The 15,542-nt window shown below is 42.7% G+C and overlaps 1 protein-coding gene across 1 annotated transcript in view; it reads right to left on the bottom strand.

The window, feature by feature from the left end:
- LOC110512656 (protein sidekick-2) overlaps positions 1-15,542 on the bottom strand; it is an 88,000-nt gene that overhangs the window by 43,543 nt on the left and 28,915 nt on the right. Inside the window, exons 9-21 of the mRNA XM_090197567.1 lie at positions 15,280-15,475; positions 13,900-13,998; positions 11,947-12,138; positions 11,302-11,423; positions 10,951-11,060; positions 10,181-10,331; positions 9,102-9,339; positions 8,458-8,573; positions 7,854-8,043; positions 7,381-7,479; positions 5,902-6,096; positions 5,271-5,472; positions 701-804 (exon numbers count right to left, since the gene is read on the bottom strand). Coding sequence (XP_090053693.1) covers positions 701-804; positions 5,271-5,472; positions 5,902-6,096; positions 7,381-7,479; positions 7,854-8,043; positions 8,458-8,573; positions 9,102-9,339; positions 10,181-10,331; positions 10,951-11,060; positions 11,302-11,423; positions 11,947-12,138; positions 13,900-13,998; positions 15,280-15,475 — 2,014 coding nt within the window. The remainder of the gene's footprint in view (positions 1-700; positions 805-5,270; positions 5,473-5,901; positions 6,097-7,380; positions 7,480-7,853; positions 8,044-8,457; positions 8,574-9,101; positions 9,340-10,180; positions 10,332-10,950; positions 11,061-11,301; positions 11,424-11,946; positions 12,139-13,899; positions 13,999-15,279; positions 15,476-15,542) is intronic.

Here is a 15,542-nt window from a genome sequence, read left to right as displayed (position 1 = left end):
TTAAACAAACTCTCAAAACCCTGTCTATCTGGCACTACAGGCAGACTTAAACAAACTCTCAAAACCCTGTCCATCTGGCACTACAGGCAGACTTAAACAAACTCTCAAAACCCTGTCCATCTGGCACCACAGGCAGACTTAAACAAACTCTCAAAACCCTGTCCACCTGGCACTTCAGGCAGACTTAAACAAACTCTCAAAACCCTGTCCACCTGGCACTACAGGCAGACTTAAACAAACTCTCAAAACCCTGTCCATCTGGCACTACAGGCAGACTTAAACAAACTCTCAAAACCCTGTCCACCTGGCACTACAGGCAGACTTAAACAAACTCTCAAAACCCTGTCCATCTGGCACTACAGGCAGACTTAAACAAACTCTCAAAACCCTGTCCACCTGGCACTTCAGGCAGACTTAAACAAACTCTCAAAACCCTGTCCACCTGGCACTACAGGCAGACTTAAACAAACTCTCAAAACCCTGTCCATCTGGCACTACAGGCAGACTTAAACAAACTCTCAAAACCCTGTCCACCTGGCACTACAGGCAGACTTAAACAAACTCTCAAAACCCTGTCCATCTGGCACTACAGGCAGACTTAAACAAACTCTCAAAATATTTACAAGATTGGAAAAAGGTTTGGGAAAGCGAGTTTGCTGGGCTACGGAGTCAGTCAGTGTCATTTCCATGATGTCCTTACCGTCCTGCAGTGTGGTGACAGCCTCACTCTCCTGGCTGTACTCACTGTCCCCGATGTCGTTGGTGGCTTTCACTCTGAACTGGTAGGAGGTGAACGGCTTGAGGCTGGCAGGAGAGAATGTCCCCTGTCAGTTAACTTGTCTTCAACCTAGAGTTATCCTAGACATACTAGATAGTGTGGTAACACTGTGTTTAAAGGCTGCCTACATAAACACATTCATAACCCCACATAACACATTCATAACCCTACATAACACATTCATAACCCCACATAACACATTCATAACCCTACATAACACATTCATAACCCTACATAACACATTCATAACCCCACATAACACATTCATAACCCTACATAACACATTCATAACCCTACATAACACATTCATAACCCCACATAACACATTCATAACCCTACATAAACACATTCATAACCCTACATAACACATTCATAACCCTACATAACACATTCATAACTCTACATAACACATTCATAACCCTACATAACACATTCATAACCCCACATAACACATTCATAACCCTACATAACACATTCATAACCCTACATAACACATTCATAACCCTACATAACACATTCATAACCCTACATAACACATTCATAACCCCACATAACACATTCATAACCCTACATAACACATTCATAACCCTACATAACACATTCAAAACCCCACATAACACATTCATAACCCTACATAACACATTCATAACCCTACATAACACATTCATAACCCCACATAACACATTCATAACCCCACATAACACATTCATAACCCTACATAACACATTCATAACCCAACATAACACATTCATAACCCTACATAACACATTCATAACCCTACATAACACATTCATAACCCTACATAACACATTCATAACCCTACATAACACATTCATAACCCCACATAACACATTCATAACCCTACATAACACATTCATAACCCTACATAACACATTCAAAACCCTACATAACACATTCATAACCCCACATAACACATTCATAACCCTACATAACACATTCATAACCCTACATAACACATTCATAACCCTACATAACACATTCATAACCCTACATAACACATTCATAACTCTACATAACACATTCATAACCCTACATAACACATTCATAACCCTACATAACACATTCATAACTCTACATAACAAATTCATAACGCTACATAACACATTCATAACCCCACATAACACATTCATAACCCTACATAAACACATTCATAACCCCACATAACACATTCATAACCCTACATAACACATTCATAACCCTACATAACACATTCATAACCCCACATAACACATTCATAACCCTACATAAACACATTCATAACCCTACATAACACATTCATAACCCTACATAACACATTCATAACCCCACATAACACATTCATAACCCTACATAACACATTCATAACCCTACATAAACACATTCATAACCCTACATAACACATTCATAACCCTACATAAACACATTCATAACCCTACATAACACATTCATTACCCTACATAACACATTCATAACCCTACATAACACATTCATAACCCCACATAACACATTCATAACCCCACATAACACATTCATAACCCTACATAAACACATTCATAACCCTACATAACACATTCATTACCCTACATAACACATTCATTACCCTACATAACACATTCATAACCCTACATAACACATTCATAACCCCACATAACACATTCATAACCCCACATAACACATTCATAACCCTACATAACACATTCATAACCCCACATAACACATTCATAACCCTACATAACACATTCATAACCCTACATAACACATTCATAACCCCACATAACACATTCATAACCCTACATAACACATTCATAACCCTACATAACACATTCACAACCCCACATAACACATTCATAACCCTACATAACACATTCATAACCCCACATAACACATTCATTACCCTACATAACACATTCATAACCCTACATAACACATTCATAACCCCACATAACACATTCATAACCCCACATAACACATTCATAACCCCACATAACACATTCATAACCCCACATAACACATTCATAACCCTACATAACACATGCATAACCCTACATAACACATTCATAACCCCACATAACACATTCATTACCCTACATAACACATTCATAACCCTACATAACACATTCATAACCCCACATAACACATTCATAACCCTACATAACACATTCATAGCCCTACATAACACATTCATAACCCTACATAACACATTCATAACCCTACATAACACATTCACAACCCCACATAACACATTCATAACCCTACATAACACATTCATAACCCTACATAACACATTCATAACCCTACATAACACATTCATAACCCTACATAACACATTCATAACCCTACATAACACATTCATAACCCCACATAACACATTCATAACCCTACATAAACACATTCATAACCCTACATAACACATTCATAACCCTACATAACACATTCATAACCCTACATAACACATTCATAACCCTACATAAACACATTCATAACCCTACATAACACATTCATAACCCTACATAACACATTCATAACCCCACATAACACATTCATAACCCTACATAACACATTCATAACTCTACATAACACATTCATAACCCCACATAACACATTCATAACCCTACATAACACATTCATAACCCTACATAACACATTCATAACCCTACATAAACACATTCATAACCCTACATAACACATTCATAACCCTACATAACACATTCATAACCCTACATAACACATTCATAACCCTACATAACACATTCATAACCCTACATAACACATTCATAACCCCACATAACACATTCACAACCCTACATAACACATTCATAACCCCACATAACACATTCATAACCCCACATAACACATTCACAACCCTACATAACACATTCATAACCCTACATAACACATTCATAACTCTACATAACACATTCATAACCCTACATAAACACATTCATAACTCTACATAACACATTCATAACCCTACATAACACATTCATAACCCCACATAACACATTCATAACCCTACATAACACATTCATAACCCTACATAACACATTCATAACCCCACATAACACATTCATAACCCTACATAACACATTCATAACCCTACATAACACATTCATAACCCCACATAACACATTCATAACCCTACATAACACATTCATAACCCCACATAACACATTCATAACCCCACATAACACATTCATAACCCTACATAACACATTCATAACCCTACATAACACATTCATAACCCTACATAACACATTCATAACCCTACATAACACATTCATAACCCTACATAACACATTCATAACCCCACATAACACATTCATAACCCTACATAACACATTCATAACCCCACATAACACATTCATTACCCCACATAACACATTCATAACCCTACATAACACATTCATAACCCTACATAACACATTCATAACCCTACATAACACATTCATAACCCTACATAACACATTCATAACCCTACATAACACATTCATAACCCCACATAACACATTCATAACCCCACATAACACATTCATAACCCTACATAACACATTCATAACCCTACATAACACATTCATAACCCCACATAACACATTCATAACCCTACATAACACATTCAGAACCCCACATAACACATTCATAACCCCACATAACACATTCATAACCCTACATAACACATTCATAACCCTACATAACACATTCATAACCCTACATAACACATTCATAACCCTACATAACACATTCATAACCCTACATAACACATTCATAACCCCACATAACACATTCATAACCCTACATAACACATTCATAACCCCACATAACACATTCATAACCCTACATAACACATTCATAACCCTACATAACACATTCATAACCCTACATAACACATTCATAACCCTACATAACACATTCATAACCCTACATAACACATTCATAACCCTACATAACACATTCATAACCCCACATAACACATTCATAACCCCACATAACACATTCATAACCCTACATAACACATTCATAACCCTACATAACACATTCATAACCCTACATAACACATTCATAACCCTACATAACACATTCATAACCCCACATAACACATTCATAACCCCACATAACACATTCATAACCATACATAACACATTCATAACTCTACATAAACACATTCATAACCCTACATAACACATTCATAACCCCACATAACACATTCATAACCCTACATAACACATTCATAACCCCACATAACACATTCATAACCCTACATAACACATTCATAACACATCATTACCCATACATAACACATTCATTACCATACATAACACATTCATTACCATACATAACACATCCATAACCCCACATAACACATTCATAACCCTACATAAACAGTCTTTTAAATGTGAATAAGGTCTCTCTGCCCTCTGACCTACACTAGATAGGGTACTAGGTATTGTGCTAGGTAGTGCATTAGGTAGGGTACTAGGTAGGGTGTGTACTGTACCTGTCCACTATGTAGGAGCTGGCCTCGTGGTTGACCGATGCAGAGTGGACAGTCCAGTTACTGTCTGGTAGCTCTCTGTACTGCACCGTGTAGTATCGGACAGGTGACAGGCCGTCGCTACCTGGTTCCCATGACAACATCACGCTGCGCGCCTGCACGTCCTCCTGGGGCACTGTGGGACGGCTGGTTGGCTGGGGCCGCGCTGAGGGGGCGGGGCAAACACACACTGTCAATCACCGTTCCCATACATAACCGCAATGACCGTAATAAATCAGTAAATCAATGAATGAATAAATTAATAAATATATGCAAATAACTAGATGCGAAAATACAAATATAAATAAATAAAAACAGGAATAAATAAACACATGAAAACACAAATAATATGTCAAATAATAAATAAAAGATGTAAATAATTGAAAGCTACATTATGTTTGCACTATTTCCTCCCCAGTCGGGTCAGAACCTACCTCTCTTCTCTGTCGTGACCTTCAGGGCCTCTACAGCCTCCCCCCAGCACTATTTCCTCCCCAGTCGGGTCAGTACCTACCTCTCTTCTCTGTCGTGACCTTCAGGGCCTCTGCAGCCTCCCGCCCAGCACTATTTCCTCCCCAGTTGGGTCAGTACCTACCTCTCTTCTCTGTCGTGACCACTAGGGCCTCTGCAGCCTCCCCCCAGCCCTTGCGCGTCTGAGCGGTGAGGCGGAACACATAGACAGACTCTGGTTTCAGTCCAGATGCTGTATACTGTCGTGCACTGGGGCTCAGCACGTCCACAGTGGCTGCGTTGCTATTGGAGGTGTTCCGTCTGTGTGTGATCTGATAGGCTAGACCGGAGAGAGGAACAGGACGATTCAGTACGGGAAACGATCTGTTGACGACCTAATATGTTGAAATGTTGTTGATAAAGAACATGGACATAGATCTCATAGTGTATTAGAGGAACCAGGGACAATGTAATAAACAGAATGTGGATAATGTCTTAGAGGAACCAGGGACAACGTAATAAACAGAATGTGGATAATGTCTTGTCTTAGAGGAACCAGGGACAACGTAATAAACAGAATGTAGATAGTATCTTAGAGGAACCAGGGACAACGTAATAAACAGAATGTAGATAGTATCTTAGAGGAACCAGGGACAACGTAATAAACATAATGTAGATAGTATCTTGGAGGAACCAGGGACAACGTAATAAACAGAATGTGGATAGTGTCTTGTCTAAGAGGAACCAGGGACAACGTAATAAACAGAATGTGGATAGTGTCTTGTCTAAGAGGAACCAGGGACAACGTAATAAACAGAATGTGGATAGTATCTTAGAGGAACCAGGGACAATGTAATAAACAGAATGTGGATAATGTCTTGTCTTAGAGGAACCAGGGACAACGTAATAAACAGAATGTGGATAGTGTCTTAGAGGAACCAGGGACAACGTAATAAACAGAATGTGGATAGTGTCTTAGAGGAACCAGGGACAATGTAATAAACAGAATGTGGATAGTGTCTTAGAGGAACCAGGGATAACGTAATAAACAGAATGTGGATAGTTTCTTAGAGGAACCAGGGACAACGTAATAAACAGAATGTGGATAATGTCTTGTCTTAGAGGAACCAGGGACAACGTAATAAACAGAATGTGGATAGTGTCTTGTCTTAGAGGAACCAGGGACAACGTAATAAACAGAATGTGGATAGTGTCTTGTCTTAGAGGAACCAGGGACAATGTAATAAACAGAATGTGGATAGTGTCTTAGAGGAACCAGGGACAACGTAATAAACAGAATGTGGATAGTGTCTTAGTGGAACCAGGGACAATGTAATAAACAGAATGTGGATAGTGTCTTAGAGAGACCAGGGACAATGTAATAAACAGAATGTGGATAGTGTCTTAGAGAGACCAGGGACAATGTAATAAACAGAATGTGGATAGTGTCTTAGAGGAACCAGGGACAACGTAATAAACAGAATGTGGATAGTGTCTTGGTATGAGAACTTGGACCCTGAGATATGGAGCCCCTGTAGTGTAGATACAGCCGTTAGTTATACTGCTCCCTGTTAGGATAGTGGATGTATGGAGGGAGGGGAGGGGTCTGTGGTAGTAGACGTACCCAGGATGATGCCGTTAGGCTGGGCAGGAGGCTGCCAGATGAGCCTGACTGAGCCGGTCCTCACCTCTGGGAACAGGATGCCCACTGGAGGACCGGGGACTGTGGAGACAGAGGAACATGGGTTATGAGGACAGTACCAACACAACGGCACCGTGTCCACGGGGATCTAGTTGAGCTTACCTTTATCAATACAATCCCAGAACAGAGGATAACAGAACCAACACAACAACACCGTGTCCACGGTGATCTAGTTGAGCTTACCTTTATCAATACAATCCCAGAACAGAGGATAACAGAACCAATGGTTCTAGCAGAGGGTAGAACAGCCTTGGCGTGGCCAGTAGCCTCCTTTAGGGGGGGGGGGGGGGGGGCCCTTCATTGCTGTATCTATCTCAACAGGCTAACACAGTGTTGTGACGGGCAGGACACCCGGGTTTTGAACCCAAGCTATTAGGTCAGTGAGTGATGCTCACCATCGTCCAGGGTCCTCTCCAGGATGGATGGCCTGCTGCTCCTGCCGTCTCCTATCCGCGTGAAGGCCAGAACCTGTATCTCATACAGCACGTACTTCCCCAGACCACTCAACTGAACACTGTGGCTGGTGTTCCCCTCCACCTCCCAGTACTGAGGGACAGAGTCTGAACCCTTGTCCTTATACACCACCTGGGAGACCATGGGGACAACGGGTGATAGTGAGTGTGTTTGTTTAGGTTCCTGTGTGTGTGTGTGTGTGTGTGTGTGTGTGTGTGTGTGTGTGTGTGTGTGTGTGTGTGTGTGTGTGTGTGTGTGTGTGTGTGTGTGTATATATTTGTGTGTGTGTGTGTGTGTGTATATATATTTGTGTGTGTGTGTGTGTGTGTGTATATATTTGTGTGTGTGTGTGTGTGTGTATATTTGTGTGTGTGTGTGTGTGTATATTTGTGTGTGTGTGTGTGTATATATTTGTGTGTGTCTGTGTGTATATTTGTGTGTGTGTGTGTATATATATTTGTGTGTGTGTGTGTATATTTGTGTGTGTGTGTGTGTATTTGTGTGTGTGTGTGCGTGCGTGTGTGTGTGTGTGTGTGTGGCACTGACCTTGTATCCCAGGATGAGTCCGTTGCGGTCAGTCTGAGGGACCTCCCCCCAGCGGACCAGGATGCTGCTGGAAGTCGTGGCGAAGGCTGACACATTGGTGGGACCACAGGACGGCACTACACAGGGGTCAGAGGTTAGAATACAGCCTGTGTGTTCAGTATAAGTGTGTTAATGTGCGTGTAGTATGAGTGTGTTATCACTAGCCACTTTAAACGATGCTACTAATATAATGTTTACATACCCTACATTATTTATCTCATATGTATACATATATACTGTACTCGATATCATCTACTGCATCTTTATGTAATACATGTATCACTAGCCACTTTAAACTATTCCACTTTGTTTACATACTCATCTCATATGTATATACTGTACTCGATACCATCTACTGTATCTTGCCTATGCCGCTCTGTACCATCACTCATTCATATATCCTTATGTACATATTCTTTATCCCCTTACACTGTGTCTATAAGGTAGTAGTTTTGGAATTGTTAGCTAGATTACTTGTTGGTTATTACTGCATTGTCGGAACTAGAAGCACAAGCATTTCGCTACACTCGCATTAACATCTGCTAACCATGTGTATGTGACCAATAAATTTGATTTGATTTGATTATATGTCTCCCCAGTCTTACCAGACTCCCTGGTTCGGCCCTGGACAGGCTGGCTCCAGGGCCCAGAGCCCAAGCCGTTGATGGCCTGAACCCTGACTTCGTACTCTGTCCACTCCTCCAGGTCCTCTATGGTAAACTCCCTCTCCAGCCGGTCACTGATGACGTGGGACAGGACCCCTTCCTTAGATGTCTCTCTGGAGTACTGAACCCGGTAACCCACCAACTCCTGGTCACCATTGTACTCCCACTCTGGAAGAGGCTGGAGAGAGAGGAGGTGGGGAGGAAGGTGGAGAGGGTATGATACACACTGACTGACAGAGAGACAGAGACTGACTGAGAGAGAGACAGAGACTGACTGACAGAGAGACAGAGACTGACTGACAGAGAGACAGAGACGGACTGACAGAGAGACAGAGTTTGACTGAGAGAGAGACAGAGACTGACTGACAGAGAGACAGAGTCTGAATGAGAGAGAGACAGAGACGGACTGACAGAGAGACAGAGTCTGACTGAGAGAGAGACAGAGACTGACTGACAGAGAGACAGAGTCTGACTGAGAGAGAGACAGAGACGGACTGACAGAGAGACAGAGTCTGACTGAGAGAGAGACAGAGACTGACTGACAGAGAGACAGAGTCTGACTGACAGAGAGACAGAGACTGACTGACAGAGAGACAGAGTCTGACTGAGAGAGAGACAGAGACTGACTGACAGAGAGACAGAGTCTGACTGAGAGAGAGACAAAGACTGACTGACAGAGAGACAGAGTCTGACTGAGAGAGAGACAGAGACTGACAGAGAAACAGAGATACAGAGATACACAGACTGACTAACAAATATACAGAGAGACAGACTGACAGACAGACAGAGACTGACAGAGACTGACATAGTAACAGAGACTGACTGATAGAGAAACAGAGATACAGACTGACATAGTAACAGAGACTGACTGACAGAGAAACAGAGATACAGACAGACATAGTAACAGAGACTGACTGACAGAGAAACAGAGACTGACTGACAGAGAAACAGATATTGTGTACATGCATGTCTGTGTTCCCTTGTGCCCTTATGAGGAAAACAATCTAGTCAGGACGCACCACCCATCGGAGCCAGAGGCTGGTCTCTGAGGCTGTTCGGAGGGTGACGTTGTAGGGGGAGATATCTGGAGGCGCCTGCAGGGTCTGGATCTTCCTGGAGGGCTGGCTGGGAGGACTGGTCCCCACTATGTTCACCTGGCGCATACGGAACCTACAGGGGAGGACAGACAGGAAGGTGTGGATGTCAACATGGGTTTGACAGGATGTTCTGGTAGGAGCTATGCTTACAACATGGGGGACACAGGAATCAAGGTTGGGGTCCAATCCCATTTCAATTCAGAGGGTATGGACTTTTCTGCTCATTAATTGCATGGGGACACAGGAATCAGGGTTGGGGTCCAATCCCATTTCATTTAGAGGGTATGGACTTTTCTGCTCATGAATTTAATGTTGATCCCTTTGAAGTGGAATAGAGACCAACACTGGTGGGTGAATTGTGTGGTCAGTATGTGACTACCAGAATAACTATGTGAGTATGTTTATCAGGTGTAGTGTTAGGTATCTGTTGTAGCTGTACTAGTGATGTTGTACTAGTGATGTTGTACTAGTGATGTTGTACTGTACCTATAGGAGGTGTAGTGTTAGGTATCTGTTGTAGCTGTACTAGTGATGTTGTACTGTACCTATAGGAGGTGTAGTGTCAGGTATCTGTTGTAGCTGTACTCTACCTATAGAAGGTGTAGGGGTTCAGGTCCAGGACCTCCAGGGAGCGGGCATCAGGCTCGTTGTAGCTGTACTAGTGATGTTGTACTAGTGATGTTGTACTGTACCTATAGGAGGTGTAGGGGTTCAGGTCCAGGACCTCCAGGGAGCGGGCATCAGGCTCGTTGGGCAACTGGTGGACCATCACCCACTCCTCATTCTCCCCGATTATACCAATCTACAGAGGGTATAATGAGGTGGGTATAATGAGGGGGGTATAACGAGGGGGGGTTGAGAGTGTAGGAAAAAGAGAGAGAGGGGGGAGATGAAGGTTTTGAGGGGGAAGAGGGAGAGAGAAAGAGAGAGCGAGCAAGGGAGAGAGAGAGCAAGAGAGAGAGAAAGAGAGAAAGAGAGAGAGAGAGAGAGAGAGAGAGAGAGAGAGAGACTATGATTTATTGATTGATGGATGTGTCTCTCACCTGTGCCTCAACCTGCCAGCGTGAGATGGACGTCTTGCCGTCATAGCCAGGTTTAAACTGCAGGGCCACAGAGCGGGGGCCGATGTTGGAGATGGCTATGTTGGTTGGCGGGCCCGGCATCTCTGTATAGGGAGGAGGAAAGACACAATGAGATCAGGGACAGAGATAAAGGAGGAGGGACAGTGAGATCAGGGACAGAGATAAAGGAGGAGGGACACAATGAGATCAGGGACAGAGATAAAGGAGGAGGGACACAATGAGGAGGAGGGACACAATGAGATCAGGGACGGAGATAAAGGAGGAGGGACAGTGAGATCAGAGATGGAGATAAAGGAGGAGAGACACAGTGAGTCACACCATTTGGAGGGAAAAGGTGAGACTGTCACTAGCTGGGGTTAGGGAATGGCTGGGGTTAGGGGACTGGGTTAGGGTTAAGGGACTGGGGGTAGGGTTGGGGGAGGTACTGACCTGGGGGAGGGTTAGGGGGAGATTCTAACCTGGGGGAGGGTTAGGGGGAGGTACTAACCTGGGGGTAGGGTTAGGAGGAGGTACTAACCTGGGGGTAGAGTTAGGGGGAGGTACTAACCTGGGGGTAGAGTTAGGGGGAGGTACTAACCTGGGGGAGGGTTAGGGGGAGGTACTAACCTGGGGGAACTCCAGATGATATTGTAGAAGAAGAGAGTTGACCCTGTCCCTTGGAGGTCATCCCAGCCACCTGGATGGTGTAAGTGGTGAGGGCGGTCAGCCCGGTGACTCGGTACTCCTGGGTCAGGTTAGGGAGGTAGTGGGTGACCCGGGTGTTGGTCCGGTTAAACTCCTCCCACGAGATACGGTAGCCTGTAGGAGAGGGACATCACAGCTGGTTAGACTGATACAGAGGACATATGAACAGACTACATACAGTACAATACTGTAGGAGAGGGACATCACCGCTCGTTAGACTGATACAGAGGACATATGAACAGACTATAGTACAATACTGTAGGAGAGGGACATCACAGCTGGTTAGACTGATACAGAGGACATATGAACAGACTACATACAGTACAATACTGTAGGAGAGGGACATCACAGCTGGTTAGACTGATACAGAGGACATATGAACAGACTATAGTACAATACTGTAGGAGAGGGACATCACAGCTGGTTAGACTGATACAGAGGACATATGAACAGACTATAGTACAATACTGTAGGAGAGGGACATCACAGCTGGTTAGACTGATACAGAGGACATATGAACAGACTATAGTACAATACTGTAGGAGAGGGACATCACAGCTGGTTAGACTGATACAGAGGACATATGAACAGACTATAGTATAATACTGTAGGAGAGGGACATCACAGCTGGTTAGACTGATACAGAGGACATATGAACAGACTACATACAGTACAATACTGTAGGAGAGGGACATCACAGCTGGTTAGACTGATACAGAGGACATATGAACAGACTATAGTACAATACTGTAGGAGAGGGACATCACAGCTGGTTAGACTGATACAGAGGACATATGAACAGACTATAGTACAATACTGTAGGAGAGGGACATCACAGCTGGTTAGACTGATACAGAGGACATATGAACAGACTATAGTACAATACTGTAGGAGAGGGACATCACAGCTGGTTAGACTGATACAGAGGACATATGAACAGACTATAGTACAATACTGTAGGAGAGGGACATCACAGCTGGTTAGACTGATACAGAGGACATATGAACAGACTATAGTACAATACTGTAGGAGAGGGACATCACAGCTGGTTAGACTGATACAGAGGACATATGAACAGACTATAGTACAATACTGTAGGAGAGGGACATCACAGCTGGTTAGACTGATACAGAGGACATGTGAACAAACTACAGTATAATACTGTAGGAGAGGGACATCACAGCTGGTTAGACTGATACAGAGGACATAACGAGACTAGAATACAACTGACTAGGTATCCCCCTTTCCCTATAGAAGTGAATAGAATAGAATAAAATAGATCTTTATTGGCCATTTGCACAGAAATGGATTCTTTAGCTACCACAGTACCCTGTTTGGTTGCCCCTGTCCAACAAACAGGGTCAACCATAGACCATGACTACAGTAGGCCTGGTCATCTGTGAGGACTCTGATCTTCTAGTTTGGGTCTTTCCAGAGAGGGTTAGGGTTAGATACTATACTATACTAGGTACAGTACCCATGAGGACTCCATTCTTCTTGTTGGGGTCTTTCCAGAGAGGGTTAGGGTTAGATACTCTACTATACTAGGTACAGTACCCGTGAGGACTCCATTCTTCTAGTTGGGGTCTCTCCAGAGAAGTTAGGGTTAGATACTCTACTATACTAGGTACAGTACCCGTGAGGACTCCATTCTTCTTGTTGGGGTCTTTCCAGAGAGGGTTAGGGTTAGATACTAAACTATACTAGGTACAGTACCTGTGAGGACCTGATCTTCTAGTTGGGGTCTTTCCAGAGAGGGTTAGGGTTAGATACTATACTATACTAGGTACAGTACCTGTGAGGACTCCATTCTTCTTGTTGGGGTCTTTCCAGAGAGGATTAGGGTTAGATACTATACTATACTAGGTACAGTACCTGTGAGGACTCCATTCTTCTCGTTGGGATCTTTCCAGCTGACCTTCAGAGATGTGTCCAGGATCTCTGTAAAGCTCAGGTGACCAACGGCACCAGGCTCTGGACACACACACACACACACACACACACACACACACACACACACACACACACACACACACACACACACACACACACACACACACACACACAAGGACTATACCGTGAGTGTTCAGTATGTTTAGTGCACAAGTATCGTATACTTTAGAGTAGTACCATATACTTTACAGTAGTACCATATACTTTACTGTAGTACCATATACTTTAAAGTAGTACCATATACTTTAGAGTAGTACCATATACTTTACAGTAGTATCATATACTTTACAGTAGTACCATATACTTTACAGTAGTACCATATACTTTACAGTAGTACCATATACTTTACAGTAGTACCATATACTTTAAAGTAGTACCATATACTTTAGAGTAGTACCATATACTTTACAGTAGTATCCTATACTTTACAGTAGTACCATATACTTTACAGTAGTTTCATATACTTTGCAGTAGTACCATATACTTTACAGTTATAACATATACTTTACAGTGGTATCATACACTTTACAGTAGTACCATATACTTTGCAGTAGTACCATATACTTTACAGTAGTACCATATACTTTACAGTAGTACCATATACTTTGCAGTAGTATCATATGCTTTACAGTAGTACCATACACTTTACAGTAGTACCATATACTTTGCAGTAGTATCATATACTTTACAGTAGTACCATATACTTTACAGTATTACCATATACTTTGCAGTAGTTTCATATACTTACAGTAGTACCATATACTTTACAATAGTACCATATACTTTGCAGTAGTATCATATACTTTACAGTAGTACCATATACTTTACAGTAGTACCATATACTTTGCAGTAGTACCATATACTTTACAGTAGTTTCATATACTTTACAGTAGTACCATATACTTTACAGTAGTGTATAGTTTGCAATACCCTTTTTTTACCTGGGCCAATTTGTGACAGACTGAGCTGTACTGCGCTGGCCCAGTTACGCAGACAAAGAATATCTGAGCCAACACAGTACAGTCCGGGGCCTTCGGGTCGATAGAATCATGTGGAAACAGAATTGCTTTTGTCTGTGCCTGTGAGACAGTGTCTTCGTGAGTGCCTACAGGTTTGGTATAGTTATGTGACTGTGGTACTCGATGTCTTCGTGAGTGCCTACAGGTTTGGTATAGTTATGTTACTGTGGTACTCGCTGTCTTCGTGAGTGCCTACAGGTTTGGTATAGGTATGTTACTGTGGTACTCGCTGTCTTCGTGAGTGCCTACAGGTTTTGTATAGTTATGTGACTGTGGTACTCACTGTCTTCGTGAGTGCGTAGTCTGTGAGGCGGGCTGCGAGGGCCGTCTCCAGGTGTAGTGAAACACAGGACAGAGGTGTAGTACTCTGTGAACTTCTTCAGTCCAGTCACGTAGCCCACATGCACGCTGTCCTGGAAGTTAGGTCTCACTGTCACCATGGTAACATCCTCCTCTTGACCCGCCTCCCACGCCAACAGCTGGAAACAGACGGAGGGATAGTTTAAAAATGTCATAAGAGAAAAGACAACAAAACACTGCAGCTGG

The sequence above is a fragment of the Oncorhynchus mykiss genome, chromosome 13 (genome assembly GCF_057628025.1).
Source record: "Oncorhynchus mykiss isolate SJ-2025 chromosome 13, ASM5762802v1, whole genome shotgun sequence".
Lineage (NCBI taxonomy): Eukaryota > Metazoa > Chordata > Actinopteri > Salmoniformes > Salmonidae > Oncorhynchus > Oncorhynchus mykiss.
This window is presented reverse-complemented; position numbering and strand designations above follow the sequence as displayed.